The sequence below is a fragment of the Myotis daubentonii genome, chromosome 18 (assembly GCF_963259705.1).
Source record: "Myotis daubentonii chromosome 18, mMyoDau2.1, whole genome shotgun sequence".
NCBI classification, from domain to species: domain Eukaryota; kingdom Metazoa; phylum Chordata; class Mammalia; order Chiroptera; family Vespertilionidae; genus Myotis; species Myotis daubentonii.
In genome coordinates, this window is record NC_081857.1 from 34,383,649 (window position 1) to 34,406,247 (window position 22,599).

The 22,599-nt window shown below is 43.9% G+C and overlaps 1 protein-coding gene across 5 annotated transcripts in view; it reads right to left on the reverse strand.

Annotated features, from left to right (window-relative positions):
- Positions 1-1,138: 1,138 nt before the first annotated feature.
- The window catches only part of TTF2 (transcription termination factor 2), a 36,114-nt gene continuing 14,653 nt past the window's right edge, over positions 1,139-22,599 (reverse strand). For all 5 annotated transcript variants that reach the window (XM_059674409.1, XM_059674408.1, XM_059674407.1 and 2 more), the window contains 16 exons: positions 21,347-21,474; positions 19,750-19,831; positions 17,945-18,064; positions 16,605-16,755; positions 14,404-14,509; positions 12,665-12,846; positions 11,798-11,951; positions 11,389-11,480; positions 10,451-10,533; positions 9,930-10,063; positions 8,984-9,154; positions 6,765-6,823; positions 5,783-5,933; positions 5,008-5,090; positions 3,801-3,875; positions 1,139-1,982 (listed from right to left, as the gene is read on the reverse strand). In XM_059674409.1, coding sequence (XP_059530392.1) covers positions 1,838-1,982; positions 3,801-3,875; positions 5,008-5,090; positions 5,783-5,933; positions 6,765-6,823; positions 8,984-9,154; positions 9,930-10,063; positions 10,451-10,533; positions 11,389-11,480; positions 11,798-11,951; positions 12,665-12,846; positions 14,404-14,509; positions 16,605-16,755; positions 17,945-18,064; positions 19,750-19,831; positions 21,347-21,474 — 1,916 coding nt within the window. In that variant the 3' untranslated portion in view covers positions 1,139-1,837. The remainder of the gene's footprint in view (positions 1,983-3,800; positions 3,876-5,007; positions 5,091-5,782; positions 5,934-6,764; positions 6,824-8,983; positions 9,155-9,929; positions 10,064-10,450; positions 10,534-11,388; positions 11,481-11,797; positions 11,952-12,664; positions 12,847-14,403; positions 14,510-16,604; positions 16,756-17,944; positions 18,065-19,749; positions 19,832-21,346; positions 21,475-22,599) is intronic.

Here is a 22,599-nt window from a genome sequence, read left to right on the forward strand (position 1 = left end):
CCGGGCGTGCTGACCTTATAGCATACCTCCGGGAGGGTGATCTTACGTCTCTCATTTCCTGATTTTATCAGCGACCGCACTGAAGCTGTTGAGTTCTGAAAACAATACCTGCCTTACAAATATGGAAACCAAAGTGTAGAGAAGTGAAGGATTTTCTTCAAGGTTACACCCCCAGCCAAGGTGAACCTGGAACTGGAGTTAAGTCTAAGTTCTAAACCGAACCCTTCCTACCAGGCCATACTATCTTTCCCTTTGTAGGCCTTAGGCCAGTGATGGCGAACCTTTTGAGCTCGGCGTGTCAGCATTTTGAAAAACCCTAACTTAACTCTGGTGCCGTGTCACATATAGAAATTTTTTTATATTTGCAACCATAGTAAAACAAAGACTTATATTTTGGATATTTATTTTATATATTTAAATGCCATTTAACAAAGAAAAATCAACCAAAAAAATGAGTTCACATGTCACCTCTGACACGCGTGTCATAGGTTCGCCATCACTGCCTTAGGCCCTGTCCTAGAAAAGCATTTTTGCTTAAACAGGTTCCAATGCCCCTATGTCCAGACCATGACTGGCTTAACAGAGGATTTCGTTTCCTATTCCCAACTCAAAGGAGGGTAGTGGTCTACCTAGGAAAAACTACAATTCTTTCCAGCACAATTAGCACAGTAAGTGTTCTGGAAAAGGTTGCTAATGGGAAGAAGGAAATCTGACTCGTTTCCCAAAGTATAAAATTCTAAAGGGTTTGTATTAGGGTACTAATTCTTACATAAACAACCCTAAAATCTCTGTGCCTTAAAAAACCGTCACAGTCCAATGTGGGTGAGCTGGGGTGAGAAGGGAGGCACATATGGGGAAGACTTTTGTCCCTGTCATTCAGGAACCAAAAGAGTCCATGGCAAAAACCAGGGTACGAATCTCTAATCTAGAGGCTTTGCAATTCTCTGGGGCCTTGTAGTCTTTCATCGGGTCCTCTGCATCCAGTGGGCTGGTAAGGGAAGAAACAGCCTGAAGAATCTCTTGCAAAGTTTTAGAGGAAAGATAAAAAAATGACTTACATCACTTCTGTCCTCATTCCCGGGGTGAGAACACAGTAATATGACCCATGTCACTGCAGTAAAGACTGGCTCTCTGGGTACCCAGGAGGAGAGAAAATGTGGTTTAATGAACACAGCATTAACTCTGTTACACTGTCAAACACATTAGATTGTACCAATGCTAAATGATACAATGGTACAAAGACTAAAGACCACAACAATACTAAATGCTATGAGTACTGTAGATTTGTAAAAATACAAATAATATAAAAATGATAAAAATGCTAAATTATGCCACAAATAGTACATGATATGACAGCAATACACAATGATGTACAGGGCACCTCTCTGATCTTACCCTGAGGGAGAAGGGCCTGGAAGTGAGACCACTGCAGAGGAATGGGCGTGGGCCCACTCTCTGCTTGGCCATAAAGAGACGGTTTCAGGAGCAGCCTCATGGGCAGGAGAGAGAGAGATGTCAGAAAGGCAGTAACACTAGGCCCCCAGCAGCTGACGAGAGAAAGGCAACAGAGCTCTTACTGAAGCTTCTGCACAACCCTCCCAGAGTTTTTTCCAAAGTTATCCAGCGCGAAGACACTTTCTTTCATCTGAAGTCATGTATTGGTTTGCGTCACTACTCACTCAGTCCTGGGGGTAAGCGTATGCCTCCCTTGAGGAGGGCAGAAGGCGTGATGGTGACATGGAACGCAAGGAGAGCCCAAGGGACCATGGTTAGGCCGTGCTCCCAGATCCTAACACACACCAACAGCGGCACCCTTCTGAGCTCTACAAACAGGCAGTTAGATGCCAAAAAGGACTTTGAGGTCAGCCAAGGTCAGCTTGGTGACAGATTCTCCAGATCCTGATAGAACCTGTTTGGCCAAATCTTTCTTTTTCTCTTGGAGCTGCAAGATCTTCTCTTCCACTGTTTCCTCACAAACAAATCTGAAACACAGACAAGCAAACAATTAGAAATCCAAGGCAGCGTATCTAATAACATGTTCGAACTTCTATTTATGCTTTAGTTTTTAATTGAGGTGTCTTCCTTTATGTAAGCTTAGGTTTGGTTAAGAACTCTTAAGTTTAGGCATCCCAGACAACCCTGACTAAATATATGTCCATTTAAAATGATGTGACTCAGACTGACTTTTTTATTTCTTTCTGCAGCAGGTAACTGAGAAATGCCAACACGAGCAAAAGATATCCCTGTCCATGAAAGCACAGAAAGCCAGCTTTCACACAAACAGCTCCGCCTTGATAAGATGGAAGGGAAGTTTCTGCCAGGCATGTGTGCTGGTTTAAACAGAGTATCTGATTTGGGGGCTAATTCACACTGTCACAGGTTTTACAAACTGAGGAAATGCCACTGTTGTCATTCAATCGCGCAATCTCTTCTGATTAAGCATTCACTATATGCCATGTACTACACTAAGTGTAGGTACAGAGAGATTAACATAGGTCTTGCTCTCAAAGAGAACCCAAAAGATAGAGATTAAAATAAACAATAAAAATACTAGCCAGAAAGTGCTATGATGGAAGCATGTCCAGTGTGCAAAAGGAGCAAGTACATCTGTCTGGAGTACCGAGGGAGGCTCCACCGAGAGTTAACTCTCAATGAGTAATGGGTGAGAATCTGGGCAGTCAATTCAGATACTGATCGGGTCTGGAGTTGAGGAGATCTTGGAACGGAAGATACAGATGTGGGAGTTACTGGAGTCGACAGGATTTTTAGGGGAGGTGCATCCAGAGTGAGAAGAGAGCTCAAGGCAGGAAAGCTAACATAATCGCTGTAGTTGGCAAATTTTGGAATTCACTGGTGTCCTTAGCAAGAGTAATTTCAGTGGAACAACAGGGTGAAAGTCAGTTGGTAAAGTCTGAGGAATGAATGGGAGGTAAGCAAGTAAAGACAGTCAGTGATTTCTAGTTCTCCAGGAAAGGTGGCCCTGGAATGGAAGGAGAAAAAGAGGTCCATAGCTAGAGGACTGTGGCATCAAGGCAGGTTTCATTGTCTTTAAAGAGAAGGGGTCCCGAGCAGAGGACTGTTCTACAAAATTACTGGCTTGTGTTCTTCAAACATAAACACAAAAAAGACTGAGATTGTTCCACATCAAAGGAGAGAAGAGTCATGACAACAGAATGCTTCGCAGGATCTAGGATTTTCTTTTGCAGAGAAGACGTCATTGAAACAAGTGGCAAAACAGAATAAAGTCCATAGGTCAGGTATTATATCAGGAGTACATTGTTAACAGCTCAATTTTGGCCATTTTATTGTGGTTATGTAAGAAAATGTCCTTATTTCTAGAAAATTCACAGTAAAGTAGTTAGGGATAAATAAGCAACATGCCTGCAACTTACTCTCAAATGGTGAAGAAAAAAGTTTGCATGTACATGCACACACACGCACGCAGGATATTTTTGGTATTTTTCTTGTAAGACTTCTTACATTTTTTATATGTCTGAAATTACGTCAAAATAAAAGTTATAAGCAAGAGAGGGAGAGGGTCGTTTCATGGGCTGCCCTGACTGAGCTAAGGCTCACTACTCTAGACAACTTGCTCTTCTTTGCAGAGGCCAATTCCAAGGTCATCCTCCAATTGCCTGTGTTCCCTTCCTGACTGCGAGTCCAAGGGGGGATGTGCCTCAGTAGCATCATTAGTAAAACGATCAGCAAATACTTTACCTTCTATTAAAATCTACCCAAGAAGGACTGGCACGAAAGCAGGACTTGGGGAGGGTCCTAGGTCCTGGGAGGCCCGTACTTACCTGTGTATGACAACATCTTTCTGCTGTCCTACTCGATAAATGCGGTCACAAGCTTGATCTTCAAGTGAGGGGTTCCTGGTAGAAAAGAGGGAAAGCTCAAAGGCACAGACCTCCTAGGCCAGGGCAGCCAACTCCATAGGCAAATCCAGCCACAGCCTGACTTTGGTATGGCTCTTTAGCTAAAAATGGTTGTTACAGCTTTAAAGGGTTGTAAAAACAAGCAAAATCCCACAGTGAAGAATATGCAACAGAGACCTATGCAGCCTTCAAATCCTAAAATAATGACGATCTGGCCTAAACTATACACAGAAAAAGCTTGCAGATCCCTGTCCTGCCTATCCTGGCCGCAGACAGTGTGGTGTCAGATATTTCCTGCTCTCTAATGAGAAACTGGGGCCACTGCTAATAGTGACTCAGCATTATCATCAGTTCAAACAGTAAGTAACAGAGGTGGAACCAACATTCAAATTCGGTCACTAACTAGCGGGGGGACCTGGGCAAGTCATCTAGCCTCAACCCTCTACATTCCTGGCTGCCACCTGGAAACGTGAGAGCTGAATACCTTCCTTAGCTTTCATATTCTGCGATTCAACTGCCAGAGAATTAGACCCACGTGCAGCAATCCCTGGCTGGCATAAACGGAAAACCAAAAGCTGGGACTAATTATGACACTTTGTCCTGACAACACATATTCATTTATCTTATTTCCAGGAAAGGTGCTTGCTATTATGCTCCTGGTGTTGACACTATGTGAGCGGCCAAGGGCGACATGTTAAGTGTCGTCCTAACATAATTAGAAAGTCCCTCCCCCTTTTCCTTTTAGACAGAGTAATGCTGCTCCCTCTTTTCTAGGGTTGAGAGTTCCCTGGAGGTCAACACATATGTCTGAAATATGGTATTTTGAAGAGTCAGAACTGAGGGATGCAGGTTTTAGGTCTCAGTCATATAAAAAGCCTTGCTCCCAGTTTCCATGGAAACAGACGTTAGAATAACAATAAAGTGAATGGACTATTTTCAGTAGCATTTGAAGCCTTGCTGGTCAGGAATTCAGGGCTGTCCACTAGCCCTGCATCTCCACACACGTGTGCAGCGGCATCTCCCTAACACTGATAGAGCCGAGTCAACAAAGACAGGCCCTGCTGCCCCTCCAGCCTGCTGGTCCCCTGCTCTGCTGTGAAACTCAAGAAAAATCCAGAACTGTTGTTACCAGTGCATATCCAGAAGAAAAAGGTGGTTTCCACCAATCAAGTTTAGACCAACACCTCCAGCCAAGAGAGAGATGAGCATGACCTACAAAAGAAAGCACATCAGTAACTCCATGTAATACACTCTCCCCTGTCCCAGGTTCAAGGCCAGCATCAGTACAGAGCAGCACTGAGTTCCTATCAAATTTTCTTCTGCTGCCGTAAATGCACTATTTTGAAACTGTGAAATGTCCCACCTTTAAGAAAATTCTCATTTCAGTTTTTTGGTGAGTGAATCTCAAAACACTGTGTGCCTGCCAAAATATACAAGTACTACACTCTAGAGGACTGTAGTGGCTAGCTCAATACACTTCCCTTTAACCAGATTCTGTCTATCCCATCAGTCTCTGCACCCCCACCCTCAGCACCTCTATGATCCTCCTGTCACTCACGAATGCTTTCCAAAGTCCTACTATCCATCATCAGATACCTCGTTCTTCCACTTCCTCCCATATTTCATCTCTAAATCCTACCCATTTTTTAAGACTTGCCTCCTCCACAAAGATTCTCTTGAACCCACCCAGTTCTGCTCTCCCTCTCCTTTTAGCCCTCATATTTTATTCTCTTTAGAGTATCTGCATACTTTGATATGTACCCCATAAATGTCTAATAAATTTAAAAGACCTGGAGGGATCAGAGCTATGAATATATTTAAATTGAGCTGCTACATTAGAATTCTCTGTATAACTGAGAAAAAATTGCTCTTAATTCTATAACTCTGATATGACCAGCTCGTACCTGGGGGCCCCTGGAGTTGTTAAATGCCTCTACCAAGTCCATTCTCTGTTTGGGGCTGACAGAGCCATCGATGGTGGCGTAGGTCAGTTTGTGCCTCCTCAGGTGCAAGGCTACAACCTTCAGCATGCTGGTCCACTGAGAGACAATGACACTGGAAGGAAGGACAAAACAACCCCCCAAACAGATTAAACTCATCTGCAGCCTGTCATGCCCCTGTGAGTCTTAAGATTCAGTTGTCATGTGGAAGAGGAAAGGCCTTCTGTTACCTACAGGGTAAAGGCACATGCTTAAGTCACATTTTAAGATTATATGTGGATAAACAGATAAATTGTGACATGGTAAAAAAGATTATAATGCTCCAAGTTGCTTCCAGATCCAGCCTACGATCTATCCGGCACTGAATGAAGTGAGGATACAGTGGTGACTAGACTCCGGTAAGCACTGCAGCCTCCTACTATTGGGGGGTGGAGTGCTCACCCAGAGGAGCTCTGTGGCCTGCAGAGAGGGACTCGTCGCCAGTCATAACAACAAGCTGCTAGGACTTCTCTACTCCCCTCACCCAACCCCTCCATCCTGTGTTAATTAGAGTTTAAAGTTTTTAGATAAAAATATTTCACATATACAAATGCAGGTTTATAACATACACGTAAGTTGAAACAAACAGCAAATGGACTCCCGGCCTGCTCACGCAGTTCTCCCTCCCTTCTGCATCTGTTCCCCTTGATTCTCTTTAGATACTGCTCTACTTTTAAACACTTCTCAGAGGCTTAGCTTTCTCCGGTCCTCAGGGACTTCCTTTCTAATCAGTGCCACAAATACTTTAATGAGAAATCAGAGGGAAGTTGGGCCATAACGTCAGTGCTTTCTGCTGAACATGACTCAAGGTCCTTAACATAAAAAACTAAGATTTGCAATTGTCAGCAATACCAAACTTTCCTGCCTAATTACAAGTAATACCTGGATAATGAGATAACACATTTACCTCTTTTGAGTCCCTGAATTTCTTCGGATTGCCTCCAATTCTGCCAACAGAGATGAAATCTGGAAAAGGTTACATTAACATATGCAGCTTAAGAACTCTTCTCATTGTCCCTCTCCGGAATTACTGAGCGGCACCTGGTTGGCCTCTCTGCTTGGTCTGACCCTCTCTACCCCACTCTCGTCTCTGCAGCCAGACAGCTATTTCTAAAATGTCAGTGTCACTTCCCTCCCGGGCTCAAGCCCCTTGAGTGGCTCCCCGCTGAGGATAAAGCCCGCGCTCTGTACACTGATCCTGGCTGCTCTGGCCTCTGCTTCCAGCTCCAGCTTCATCTCTCACTCTGCCCTCCCCAAGCGACAGTCTAGTCATACGAAAATTCTTCCTTCACCAAGCCATGCTTTGTCTCACCTCTGTCCGTTCTGTTCCCCGTCAGCTTAATGTCACTTCTTCTTGAAGGTCCTCCCTAGCCCCCAAAGTATGGGTCAGGAGCCCACTGCCTACGTGCTACCACAGCACATTTTGTTTCAATCACCAAGATCGTCTTCATGCTATATATTATTGCTCACTTAATCACCTCTTGCTTCCATAACTTGAGATGCTCCAAGGAGGCAGGGCCAGCATATGTCTGGTTCACTTCTGTACCCCTAGCACACGACTAGACCAGGGAAGGTACCATCCTAACATTTGGGGAAGAGGGTAAAAAGGCTTTCCCCAGTTGAAGGCCTGCTCCAAATGTTGTTGAAGGAGAGGATATGTCCGGACTGAGGAACACTTGCTAAAGCGTCCAAACAAGCTCTCTGGTTATTTGTCAAATTTGAGTTCACAGGGGACCAGTCAATAAGAACACATGAGCAGGACTTTGGACAACAGCTCAGTGCATTCCTCCTGACTGCTAATGTGAATGACCTTGCAAAAGCCTCCGAAGGGCCCCAGAGGTCATCCCCAGAATGGTGGAGGAGGAAGAAAATTAGACCAGGAACCAGGAGATGAAGAAAATCCTTACTCTGCCGCCACATGACTGTATCACTTTGGAACTCCCCGTTACGAGTTCAGATTCTACATCAGTAAAAAACTGGGCTGAGCCAGATGAATTCTGAGGTCCCTCAGCCCCTACGCCATGGCTATAGCAGTGACCTGTAGAGGCCCCCACACGTGCTGATGCCGGGCAGGAAGGGAGTCACAGGACCGTACCATTTTGAATCAGTAGGAAGAAAAAAGCAGGTACGTGAAGTGTGTGGTATCTTGGCAACTCGAGGTTCTAGAAAGTGCTCTGATTGCCATGTGAAAAGAATGGCCACAAGTATTTTGAGAAAACTGCTGAGAGCAGGATTCATGGTCCATGTGCTGGGGTCAAATCCCAGTGACATTCTGCCTGAGCTCAGGTTTATGTAACCAGAGAAAACTCCCTTCCCTTCACAGAGCAACCTCAGCGGTGTGAGCTATCGCTAATGGGCTTATGCTAAGAAGCCTTGTGAATAAACATTACCCGAGTTTAGACAAGGAACACGAATTATTAGGAATGTAAGTTTTAACCCAGTCACAAACTCTGAAGGTGCCAGGACAGGAAGTCTGGCCACATATGGCACTCTTCTTATGTCTCTCTCAGTTATTAGTGGTAAAGACCCAGGTAAATATTTTAAAATTTTAATTAAAAGTATTCTTAAGTAACACCATTTCCTTGGCAGTGACCGCCTTTCTAGTTACTTTTTAAAGAAGCCTTTGAACAAAGAGGTTGAGGCTAGCAGTGGGCGTGAGATGAAAGGCAGGGCTCAAGTTGCAGCGCCTCTCAGCCGTCCTCTAACAGGGCTCTCCTCCTTAAAGAGCTCTAATGAGCAGAACAGAATGACTGATGGAGATAGGAGGCCGTGTGGGAAAGAGCCATTGGCACTCAGATGTATTACAGCCTCTAGAGTCTAGCCTTTGTTGTTTCCCTTTAAAGCTTTCCCAAAACAAATTGCTCGCTCACTGTGGCCCTGTCCCAGCGTAAACCTGATTGGCTCCTTTCCCAGTAATCCATGACCGAAAAGCTGCCTTCATGCCTGGGCTGGCCCACTATCTAACTTTAGTTTTATTTATGAAATAAAATTAGAATATAAGACTGGAGGGAGAATTTGACCAGCTAAAATCAAACAGTTCTAGCTCTGCCATCAAAGGACTGTACCCGCTTGGACAAATGTGGGAGGAGGCCAACTCTGTCCGCCAGAATAGAGGCGACGAAGTACCTTGGTGCTCTCTCTCGTGTCTTCAAATAGCTCCACCTTGAAGCACTCGCCATTCAGGGAAACAGTGGCAGACGGCTCTGAGTTCTGGAGTTCGGACAAGGTCAGAGCGCTGAGCTGATCCTCCAGGGAAAGGAGCAGGCCTTCGCTCTTCAGTTCTGTCGGATCCAGGGCCTGAGCAGGAGACAGACGGGACGGGAGCAGGTGGGCACGGAGGCGGCAAGCCACAGGACTTGCCAATGAAGTGCTGACTGTTAACATTCCACACAGCAAAATGTCTTCTCATTGATCATCAGTAGCTCCTCAGAGACACCACGATTAAAAATGTAATTTTGCAAGTTTTTTCACCAGATTGAAGATAAATCAAATAATGAAACTTTTTAGTGACTTGCCAGATAGATCACATGATCATTCTTTTTTCCCCAGCTGGGATAGTACAGTAAATTAAGGTACTGTTAATCAAGATACATTACAACTACTCCTCAAAAGAATAAAACACTCCTCTTAATTATGGATGTACCTCTCTCAAACATAAAGGCAACTTTTCCAATTGTATGAATACTTGAGTTTTCATAACTGGACCTAAAAGTCCTACTGCCTGAAGGCAGAAAAAAAAGTAACTAAATTAGCTTTATGACATCCTAAAATACCAAAGTATTCATAAATGGTTTCCTTCTTAACAAAATGCTATTTTCCATTCTTTGTAAAAAGCTTATTTAAAACAAAACAAACAATAAAAACTGTTCTCAACACCATGAGAATTATCAAGATCAATAAAAATTAATGTAAAACAAAGTAAAATAAACCAGCACCCTCTTTTCTGCCCCACCAAAAACCAAAGACACACCCAAACCCCATTTTCCTTGGTCCAGCAGACTAGGTCCCAGATGCAGAAAGACAGGAATTGCCTGGCAGCCCTTCTGGGCACGAAGCTAAAGGCTTTTCTTACCGACTTTAGCAAAGAGAGATGACAGCAACACTGGCGGAGTCTCAACAACTGTGACAATATGTGGACGGTGCTGGATCGCTGTGAGTCTGTGGCCACAGAGCGTCCAGGCCCACTAGACCCAAACTCCTGTGCCACTTCAGGAGGGAAAACAAACCATAGGAAACAGTGAGGGCTTAAAACAGAGGTATGAGGACAAATCAAGAACTAAATGATGCTATTTTAAATTTCTTTGATCTGAGGCTCAATGATATTAGTTGTAACACTTCTATACTAAATAAGCCAAATGAAATGCTGGTTTTCTTTATTGACCTACTTATATTTAATAGATCAGAGTTTGAAAATAATTAAAAAGAAGCTTAGATCACCAGGACTGATGCTTACAGATCAGTATATACACTATGGTTTGAGGTTCCCAGCTAAGGTCAAATCTCTGATACCAAGAATCCAAAACCTCCCTGCTGTAATTTTATGAATCTGACTGCACACTCTCATTAGTTATGTATGAGTGCCCCACTGCTTACCTCTACTGAATGGATTATCAGGGCTTCGTCCAGATTGCTTATCCCCACTTTCCTGTCTTTTTAGATAGGATTGGAGAGCTGATCTGCCTCAGATCAAAAAAGAAAATACACATATAATGTTCGCTACAACTAAATAGGTTTTCAATGGCCACTGCTTAACTGTGCTTGCAGTAGCACCTTGAAAAACTATAAAGGTGGACTTGTTAAGTGATGTCAGGCTCATAGCAAGCACTGGCCCAAAGGCAACGAAAACTAACCATTGAAAACCTCCAAAATCATTTTTTTTCCCCGTCCTCCCCACCTCCGCCCTCCCCAAAATCATTTTTAAATAATTAATAAATATCAATGCAAAATGTCAGAATATTAAATATTAATATGTAATACACTGACATGTTGATATTATTAATTAGTATAATGTTTTGTTAATATTATTTATTGATGAATATTAATAAATATGAGGTATACAAAGAGAAAAAACACATTTATGCTGGAAGTGAGAGGTAGTGGGAGAGTAAATGTGGAGTCAGGGAAGGAGAAGGGCTTTACAGAAAGTGCAAAGACCAGATGACAAGGATTATGGAGCAGTTTTTTGTTTTTAAGTTCCAATGAGATGCTGGGTAACAGGTCAAAGGTCAAAGAGATAATTTCTCCAACATGGCCCCACAAGGACCAGATGACCTGGTGCAGTGACCATACCCTAGCACTTCTGTGCAAGGAGGCCAATGAAGAGCAGCTTCAAAAGCCTTCAATGTCAGTGACACAAAGGTGAGCTGGGAGGGGGTAAGGAGCAAGACGGAGATTATAAAAAAGGAACAGGTATCTGCCTTATCAATAACACCCTAAATACAGTTTGAGAAGACTTGACAATCGACTCACTGCCAAGCCAAGGACAGAAAAGCAACAGTACATGTGAGAAGGTGCTTCTTCCTGGCACACACCTTGATCTTGCAAAAAGGACACTATAAACAGTCTCTTCCTCTTCAGAAAGCTTTAAACGGTGCAACTGAAATGTACGCTGGGGCAGCACCACCTGGGAAAGTAAAGGGAAAAGGCAGCTGGGATGAAGTTACAGAAATTAACTGAATATTAGAGTACATTCCCAGAGTTGACACTGGAAGTCTAGTCAAGGCTGGACAGCAGCCTCCACCCTTCCCTAAAAGTAGGGCTGCTAACACACAGATGGCAGGGCTGCTGGGACACAGGTGCAGGACAGCAGCCCAGGGCTCTGCCCTGGAAAGTGGAATTCAGAGGCTCCTGAAGCAAAGCAGATGGCTGTTCAACCCAAGACAAGGACATGGTCCCCATCCTCCCCGGGCCTCCCCCTCGGACACACATAAATGAGATTACCAAGGGCTTGCCGGTGGAGTCCAGCTGGTCTTTTGTTCTCCGTAGCAAAAGGCTCCTGGTTAAAATACTTAACCGTTCACCTCCTTTCTTTGTACCATTGTCAACCTGGCTCCTCCACAGATTGAACTCATCAAATGGAGAACAACGGAGAAATCTTTTTTGTTGGGAAGAAGGACATAGAAAGAAGGAAAAGTATGGGAGGATAGAATAAAGGTTCAAAGAAAGACAGATGAAAAACAAATCAGATTTTGTTACATCTGCCATCCCATCATTTTAAAAGTGAATGTCATAGTAAAGCTCTGCTAGACAGATCAAAAGGACCTAGGTCAACAACGAAAACCACATTATAACACTGTGAACGTTCCCATTAACACACTGTCTGTATCGTCACAACAGGACATATAACCAATAGCTAGAATTTATTCCTAAAGCTTAAAAGGCTAGCAAAGAAGATCCATATCCTCTTACAGGCTGACTTTAATAAAAGCAAGTATTTTAAAATCAGCATTCTTTTCTGTTTGCTTCAAATAAATTATAGTCCTGACCCCAGGTCATATGCTTTAAAGCAGAAATAGCCCAAAACATTCACTGGACTGAAGAAAGGTGATTTTGTTTCCTTTAATTTAATCTGTTTTATATTTTTCCATATATATTGGCTAACTGTAATCAAAGTCCCATATCAGCCAGTCAATCAACTGGTTATTTTTCTCATAAATACGAACTCTTTTGCCCTTTAAAGGTTGAGAGGCTTGCCCTCTGCTGCATGAGATAACCAGGCACACACCAGAGCTTTACCATGAGATACGAAATAATTAGGAAGGTTACTGACAGGGTTCACGTTTACAGAATTCCAAAGAGTTTACTCACTTCAGCAGTGAATACATGTCCAACAGGTTGTTCTGAATGGGGGTTCCAGTGACGGCCCAACGGGCACGAGCCTGCAGCTTACACACGGCTATGGAAGTCTGCACGCGGGGGTTCTTAACATTGTGAGCCTCATCCAGGACGATTCGGGCCCAGACTATGCGAAGCAAAGGTGTTGCGATAGCCTGGAAGAAACACCAGTGAAACCCAACAACGGTATGGGAAAACGTATGTCTTCAAGAAGATAAGGGGAGACAACAACAAGTGGGTCCTCCACTGAAGACCCATCTGACCTTCAAGTTTGAGGTACACTGAAATAAGCATTAAGCTTAAGAAACCGAGAGTGGAAACTCTCAATGGGTCCAAATAGACAAGTCACTTGAGTGCCCCAGTCCTTGAGCTCAAGAATAAAATGTTTTGTAATATGAGTTTTCCTTTATTCTTTCAATCCACTTTTGAGCAATGGCTATGGGTCAGGACTTCACTAGGTATTCACTCATTCGATAAAATATTTACTAAATTTACAAAAAAGTCACTGAAAACTTACTAAAAGTCTACTTTCATATGTGAGATACTAAGCCATACAAATGGACAGTTCCTACCCTCAGAAAGCTCAAAATCCAGAGAAAAGCAAGCACAAAGATAACTACATACAACACAGTGAGTGTATAATAAGCCCCCCTGCAACCTTCAGCACATGACAGTAGGGACCCAGTCTTGTTCACTCTGTACCCATAATACCCGAGACAGCAGCTCAGTATTTGCTGGATAAATGGAGCGCTGTCACATAAGCATAAGAGACACATTTAACCAAACAGGAGGCAAAGCATTCCACTTAGAGTGAACAAAGGCACAAGAGGGTGGCAGAGCTGGCGGAGCAGCACATGTGCCTTGTTATGGCTGAGCAAGGGGGAGCCACAGGAGGGTTGGGGTGTAGGTGAAAAGGGACATGCAAGCAGGGCAAGGTCATAAAAGCCTAAAATATCATGTAAAAAAAAGTAAGGTTTTATCCTAAAAGCAATGAGGAACCACCAAGGAATCTGCAAAAAGGCAGAGTTGGTCATCAGATGTCTCCATTCCAGAGGTCTCCCCAAATACAGAATCTGTGACTATTCTATTGTAAAGACATATGTTAAAGAGGAGTTCCTGGAACAACACTGTATTTTCAGGGCAAAAAAAGCCCCTTAGTCACTGAAGCAATAAAGCCTCCACCCTAGACAACTGCGACTCCCCTGAGTGCAGAGCAGACATCAGGGTTTTCACTGATTATCATTTAGCCTCTGGCCCATGTGTGGCCTTATTATTTCAACCCCTTTTCCTGAGAGTGGGAGAGAGGCAGGGAATGATAGCCTAATACCAAAATATTAGTCCTAAAATACCAGTCTTCACACCAAATATAAAACATACCCTGAGAGGATATCTCACAGATTCTAAAGTAAAAATTGCAACAAGTGAGGTTTTCCTATCATCATGTGATGACCACCACAACTGTGATGTAGTTATCATTCTTTCTTAAAAAACACACACACACAGCTAAAACTGTGCCACGCCTCACCCTTTATCGCTGAGGAGGTGATCTAGGATAAAAGAGGGGACAGAGAGCGCTTTGTTCCCACAGGTGGACCGGCTAGGACACTCCTGACCTCACAGGAGGGTACCTCTGCTCTCTCTGATGCTGTGACAAGACTGAGCGAAAGGAGATGGGGCTCCCCCTCTCCTTCCCTGGCAGCCCCCAGCCTCACCTCCTCACTGAGGTTTGTGCCCGGGACCAGTCCCTCTTGCTTCTTCGTGGGGATCTCCTTGGCCACAAGGCTATAGGTGGTGATGACGATGTCATACGTAGAGAGGCTGTGTAGATATAACACGAAGCAAATGGTAAACGATCCCGTGTCTGACAATGAGAAGCAGAGCTGATCTCTCCATAAAAATGCCTATGGCTGGATGGACAGACGGCAGAATTCATTCCTTTATGCCTTCATCAACACACGTGACTCTGGAGAGGTAAACTTGACTCATCTGGCTTCCTTCCCTCTTCCCTCTGATCATTTCTACAGTCTACTCACTGTAACAAGAACAGCCTCCCTCTTCCCATCCAATGAGTCATAAAGGAGAACCAGCTGGGCTCATATTAACCTTCATATCTGGCCTGTACAGAATGTTGGGAACTAACATTTAGTAATGACTTGACACAGATGATGCTACAATCCCAGGGAAGTAGAGACTCTCAAAGCAGTTTGCCTTTCATCAAGGATGCTTTCTCCTCTTTGTTCTACAATGGACTTCAAAAACCCATTGATCTAGCTTTGACATGTGGGTATAATCATGCTGTAACTTTCAGTTTACCTTGCCTACACTCTTTACATATAAAGATTCTTAATGAAAGGCACAAACCTTTTCCCAAAGAAGCTTAATAATGTGAACCTGAGAGAACGTCCATACATACCTTTGATAAAAATGATATGCGTAATTCAGAGAGGCAGCAAGGACTCCAGGTGGCCTTAGCATCATATAGAGTATAAGTGAGAATGATTCCAATCAGTCCACTAGTACACTCTGAATACCAAACCAGGTATGACCAAAGTGCTAACCAATGAGATGCAATTTATTTCTAAATACAGGCAGGCCACTCACAGCACTCTCTGCCGGAGAAGCATGCAGGCCTGCCGCTGCTGCCCCAATGCCCTGTCGGCTGAAGGGACTCTCAGTCACAAGAATTGGTGCATTATATAGGGGTCACCAATCTGGCAATTTACCCCTGAAAGACCACTGCCCTATTCTTTAGGGGATAAAAGATTCACTATCAGAGGTGGGGGAGAAAAGTGGAAACAAATCCATTCTTTGTTTGTTTGTTTGTTAAATATGTTTTATTGATTTTTTACAGAGAGGAAAGGAAGAGGGGAGAGAGTTAGACACATCGATGAGAGAGAAACATCAATCAACTGCCTCTTGCACACTCCCTACTGGGGATGTGCCCGCAACCAAGGTACATGCCCTTGACCGGAATTGAACTTGGGACCCTTCAGTCCACAGGCTGACACTCTATCCACTGAGCCAAACCAGTTAGGGCAACAAATCCATTCTTAATTAGATCAGCAAGTATTCAACCCAGACCCTTGTATCAGTTAGGAACAAAAAACCCAAATTATTTAAAGCCAAAAGACAAAGACTAGGGCTCAATTTAACATCTGAGGAAATATTCCCCCTCCTGATCATTCCTCCTCAGGAATTCAGTTAGGTCTAATCCTAAACTTTTGCATCTAAAACTTCTTAGACCATTCACATATGAAAAATACAGTCATCTATATATATAAAAGGCTAATATTCCAAGTGTCCCCTCGGGAGTTCGACTGGGAGTTCGATTGCTCGCTATGATGTGCACTGACCACCAGGGGGGTAGCACGGAATAAAGGAAGGCCCAGCTGGCAGCCAGCAGCCAGGGAAGGGAGGCCCCAGTCGGCAGCCGGAAGGCCCCGATCAGTCCTGATCACTGGCCAGGCCTAGGGCCTACCCGTGCACTACTTTCATGCACTGGGCCTCTAGTAAAAATATAATCAGCCTACATCAACTAATCATTAATAGTTGTATCAATTTGCTCTTTAAGACTGGGCTAGTTCTATTCACAGTAACAGAAAAGAATGTGAATTTGGAATCAGAAATTCACCATCATGAAATTCCTGTGACAGAGCCTCTTCTACCAGGGAATGCAGCTGCTGCCTGGCTGACAACTCAGGCGTGTTTGGCCCACTCACATGGCAGCTCTTTTTGCAGAGTGCCACAAGAACACCGTTTCTCTCAAGAGTTATCTCTTAATATAGGTGAAGGCTGTTTGGGGATAAGAGTACCTTTCGCCTTGACAATATCATTAGTTCTCATTAAATGAAACCTCGGGGAAGCAGGCAATGAGGCCTCTGAAGCCCAGTGACTTCAACATTTCTGCACTTACACTTTTGCACGTTGATCCCGGTTTGGGCCATGATAGAGATAGACTCTCAGTTTGTTGTGGCTCACACGTTTCTCCACCTCCTTTTTCCAATGGTGGATCAGGGAAGCAGGACAGATGATAAGTGTTCCATGGGAATTAAACTCCGTGGAGTCTCGGGAGGAAAAAATCAACACCTAGTTACACCCATTAAACAGCTTTTAGCTTCTGAGAGACATTACCTTTCTCTCGACTGGCTTCATTCCTTCAATCAATATTTTTAACAACTGCTGCTCTTATTTCTACACATAGGTAAGCAGAATAGGAAAGGGAAGCGATGGCCTTTTAACTCAAAATACTTAATTACTTCTTATTTACCCTTACATATGTGTCAGACAGAGAGGCTAAAAAAGGAGAGGAAAGCAAGTGGTACACAACTTCAATCTAAAAACCAAACAAACCAGTGTACTCTCAGTGGCCAGAAGGTAGAAGCTGGATCATATCCTAACTCATCCTTGGCTTTATGGGGGAGTATTATTATTTTTCTGAAAAGCATTAACTTAATATATCTACATTAAAATGTAAGTACAAAAACCCCTAAAATGGGCAAACACTACTTTGGAACCAGGTAGTATTGTAGTATTTGTACCACTGCCCCTCATTCCGTGTGTATGTGTTTGTATACAGGCGTACATGTGTGCATAAGTGTAAGTGTGTGCACACCTAAGCTGCTACTCCACACAGAGACATAGGATCCAGCTGCAACAGTGGTCATCAGAGGCTTGAGAGCAGACGGTCACTGATTTTTTTAACTATCTAACCACTTGAGAAATATACTGTGTCCATGGCAACTTACTGTGGTGGTGTCTATAAACAATACACAGGACTTAAAGGACTTATAGCCATTACAGATTAAAAACAGGATGAAACAAGATACGAATTGTCTAGAATCTGGAAACTTCCAGAACTTCAGAAACATGGAAAACAGCTTTTGCTACGGTGGCTCAAATCTGAGTTTGTGACAGATCCTGCTTCAAAAAATAATACATTAACTAATCTGGACTTATCCTGTGGTTATATCCTCAATATTAATAAAAGTAATCATTATGTATAGACTGTCTCCTAGAGCCTTAGCTCTCTCCACAAAATTTTTCTAGTTCACAGGTCAAGCTAAGTTTATATTAAAAGAGAAAAAAGATCATTTAAATTAGCATATTGAGCATCAGAAATGATACTGTAGGAAAGTAGTCTAACACTAGATTTCCAATAAATTAATTAAATATGACCACAGGTGTACTTTTGTGGCTTAAAAGTTTTCAAATGATTGATGTAGGAAATGACAGGCCACGAAGGCACTGGAATACCATCTTTGGAAAGCCAAGTCAAGGTCGTGTTTTTGTCCTTCTCTTTGTTTTTCTCTTGATCCTTCTGGGTCAGAATGAGTGAAATCATTGTCAGGGTTTTTCCTAATCCCATATCATCCGCTGGAAAATAAAAATAAAGACAGGAGAGTTAATTACTTAGGGCAAAGAATCAACTCAGCTTCCAGAAAATAAATATATCTTATGCCTACTTTCTTGGTGCTTTACATTTCTGGAGTTACAGTTAACTCAAAACAGTCCTCCATCCCCTTCACTTATTCATCAGAGAGAGGCATGAATTAGCATTCCTTGAGAACTGTCAATGTGTCAGTAACTGAACTAATCTAGTTTACTATTTATACCCTGCAAAATAGTATCCTCATTTCAACCATTTAAATAATCACTCTGACATAAGCAGAAGTAAAGTGTGATGTCATGAATTCCGGTTCAAATCCTGGCTCTGCTGCTGTGCAGAAAAAGAGGAAACACAGCTATCCACTGGAATCCCTGCTTCCAGGGAAGACTGACCTGTGGCTGGCATCTGGGAACTCACCATTCCCTGAACTGACAAGAGTGGCTCACTGGTCCTAGCTGGTTTGGCTCAGTGGATAGAGCATTGGCCTGTGGACTGAAGGGTCTTGGGTCTGATCAATGGCGCATGCCCAGGTTTCGGGCTTGATCCCCAGGAGGCATGCAGGAGGCAGTTGATCAATGATTCTAATCATAGATGTTTCTCTCTCTCTCTCTGAAATCAATAAAAATATATATATATATTTTTAAAAAGATTGGCTCACTATGCTTACCCTATTTGTACAAACAACACGGTTTATGCTGAATGCCTGCTTTCCCTCTGGAAGCATGGAACTTACATACATCCCAGGCTGAAGCTGCCTATGCGACCAGCCCCAGGAAATACCTTGGGCACTGGATCTCTAACAAACCTCCCTGGTTGGCAGCACTGCACGTGTTCTCACATCTCACTGCTGGGAGAATTACATTTGCCCTGTGTGACTCCCATGGGAAAGGATTCAGAAGCTGGTGTCTAGACTTCCCCTGGACTTTATCCCATGTGCCTTTTCCTTTTGATGAGTCTGATTTGTATCAAATAAATGTTGTTACTATTTTTACTCTGTAATACAATATAGCCAGCCATGAGTGTGACTATATGCTCTACGTCCTCCTAGCAAATCACTGGATTTGGAAGTGGTCTTGGGGACCAACATAGCCACTTACTAGCCACAGTGGACATCTGTCATGTTTTTCTAGAAGCTGAGCACCTTGGAAAATGTAGTCTGACCAGTGCCCGAAGCAGAGCCTGAAAAACCTGCTTCCTCGGCTTCCTGCAGCGAAGGCAGTGCCAACATGACCTGCTCCACAGACCACCAGTACTCACCTAAGACCTAGATTCAGATATAAGTGACCCGAGAAAAGAGGCTAGAAGGGCTGGGCACAGAAGTATCTGATTTGGGGGTAGCAGTGCCTGATAGAGCGAAGCAGCCATGACAGTTTCCACAAGACACTAGCTTATTACTTGGCTCTGACCATTGCTCCTAGAAGTCTGGCTCCCGCCTGGCTCTCCACACCTCCCACCACAGAATAAACCGTCTCTGCTTAACCAGCCAGAGTCAGCTTCTACTGCTGGCAACCAGGACCTGGCTGATCCTGCTGAGGGTCCTGAGCATGCTGCTTAGCCATTCTGAACCGTTTCTCAACTGTAACAGAGGGCAACAACCCCAGAGGCGTGGAGAGGATCATATGAAATACTACAACAATATCTTCGTTGGCTCTTTCCATAATACCAGACTTACCCAGAATTCCTCCTTGTGGCTTCTGACTTTCCCGCCACAGTAACCAGGCTAATGCCTGCTTCTGGTGCAGCAGCAAAGGGACCTGACAAAAGTAATCACCGAAAGTCAAGTTCAAATTCCTCACGAGAGGCTATCCTGGATCCCGCCCACAGCGACGCCACATTCTACTCTTTTATTTCCTCTAAGTGATCCCCCCAACAGTCTAGATGTCATATAACCTTGAGGTCCTTGACTCCACCGTGTCCCCTTGGGCACCCGTACATCCTGCACTGCCCGGGACAGTGTGCTTTATGCCTGTTGTCCAGCATGTCTATCAAGCGCCCTTCTCTCACCCGCAAGTGAGAGTCCTGGTTTCTCTGCCTAATCAGCCAAAGTCAGTTTCTATTGCTTGCAACCAACGCCTCTGATGGGTCACCCTGCTTTTACCAGCCATTCTGTTGGCTTTTCCTTATTATCTCTTCAACTAGAGGCCCTATGCATGAAATTCGTGCAAGAGTAGGCCTTCGCAGCCCCAGCTGTCTCGGCCCTCGCAGCCCCGACTTCGTCTGGAAGGTTGTCCAAAAGGACGTCCGGATGGATGGTCATTCCACTATTTGGCTGTTTGGTCGATTTGCATATTACGCTTTTATTATTATAGATTTCACTCTCCTCTCTGTAGCCAACATCCCAGTTTGCATTGTTAACCACAATTTTCAGCAGCTCTTTAACTGGCACCCCTCTCTCTAGTCTTTTCTTACTCCTGTTTATCTTGTACTCAGTGACAAAAATAATCTTCATAAAACACCCTTGCTTAAAATTCTACAGTGATTCCATAATATCTCTTGAGCTAGTGTGATCTAAGCCCCTTCGCCAAGGCCAGGCTCCACAGCACGCGAGTCCTCCCACTCAGTAACATCACCTGCTGCTCCCGGCTCAGGTCCTGATGTCACCCTGTCACCAGTTATTAATACCACTCTCTGTATCTTCCCTCTTGCCACCCCTCCCTCTAACTGGGGTGTCTGGGTTCCATCCTCCCAGCTATCTTTAGGCCTGCAGCTTCAAGGCACAAAGTGGGCAGACTAGTAATTACTGACCTAGTGTGACTTTTCCTTTATTTTGAATCTCTTTTGTATTTTTGTAGACAATCTATAGTGCCTTACAATGCACATTTCATCCTACCTTCAAGTCACTTTCTATTGTTGTGTATGTTGTGCAGGCACTGTCACCCTAACGAGTTCTTTAAGAGCAGCAGTTCCTCTGTATCCTGTGGCATCCACCAAAGGTTGTTAAGTAGATCTGCTTCTGCTATAGAGTGGAGAGCTGACCCCTGAACAAAGTGGATCTGAATTGTGCAGGTCCAATTATATGCGGATTTTAAGTATAAGTGGATCCATGCAGTTCAAACAGTATTGTGCAAGGTCAACTGTATAACTTTATGACTTTAAGGAAAAAAATGCTTATTTCTCACTGCTAAACAGAAAAGGACAACATAATGCAAGGGAAGCCACTGAAGCATTATCTGTGGGAAACACATCCGAGCGGCACTCTGCTGAGCCGTCGCACAGCGGTCACCTCTCCATGGGCACGGGGACACCGCCACAGGACACTCCCGGCTCACCTTCAACCCGGCTGGGTCCTCTGCCACAGCTGTCTCACCAGGACAGGACTCAAGTGATCGATGCAGCTCATCAATGGCTTCACTTGTGATTTTCCACACAGAGTGAAGGCGGTCTTGGTTTGTAGGGCCTGTGTACAGAGAGGTGTTACCTAAAGGTGACATAGCCAGTAGCATGTCCTGGTTATGGCTGCAAAAGGAAATTCGTTATTTGCCAAATGATGGATTTGTATGGACTAAAAATTCTTTTTCTTTATTTTTAATTATAGCTGACATACGATATTGGACTAAAACTCCCTGCCTGCAGATTCTCCTAGCCCACAGGCTCCTCTATCCCATTCTCTGTGTGTGTGTGTGTGTGTGTGTGTGTGTGTGTGTGTGTGTGTGTTTTAAAATCACATAATAAAGGACAAAGTAATATAAAGTAAAATGAAAAAATAAGATAACCCATCATACGTTTTTTCCAGCTTTGAAGAGGTGGCAGAGGAAATTTAACACCATCAGTATTTTGGAAAGAAGAGATCCTTGGGGCCGAGTGCAAGGAGTTAGCAACAGAGAAGGCCAAGCCGGGCGAGGCTGAGGCAGGCAGAGACCGCCCTGTAGCGCACGCCACAGCCGAATGCCCTGCACCGAGAAATACTTCATGCTGGTAGCCCAGCCTTCTAGACAATTCTAGTGAAGCTAGTTAACAAATGCAGGCACCTCAGCTGACTGCAATTTTAGGGATGAAGTATTCAAATAAAAGCTTTTTAGATCAATAAACATTAACCACTTAGATGTTAAAATGCTTTCAAAAGGAAAACTATTTTAATGGGATTATTTCCAAAATAATAATCTAATTTTCCTCTAGGTGACTCAGTCACCATTATGAGTAGGGATGATGCTGTAACACAGTAACGTTTTCAAAACATTCCTGTACCCCCGACTACTCTGCTACTTTAACAAGTACGCCTTCTCTGTGCCCTTCTAGACGGACCCTAGCTTCCTCAGGCAGAGTATAGAGCCCCTGGTGAACTATGCTCTTCAGCTTTCTCCCGTCTCCCTTCTCTCCCCGTCTGCTTCCTTCTCCCCCTTCCCTTTTCCTCTAGCAGCTCTCACTGGGGGGAAACTGGTCACTGCCAGCCAACCTGAGCTCCTGGCTCGTGATCAACACGCCAACCAATCCTATTACATATCCGAGGCTCTCCCTGAGATCTTCATTCTGCAGTTACTTCTAAATTCATCATTTTCTGGAAAGTTCAGGATGAAAATGTTGA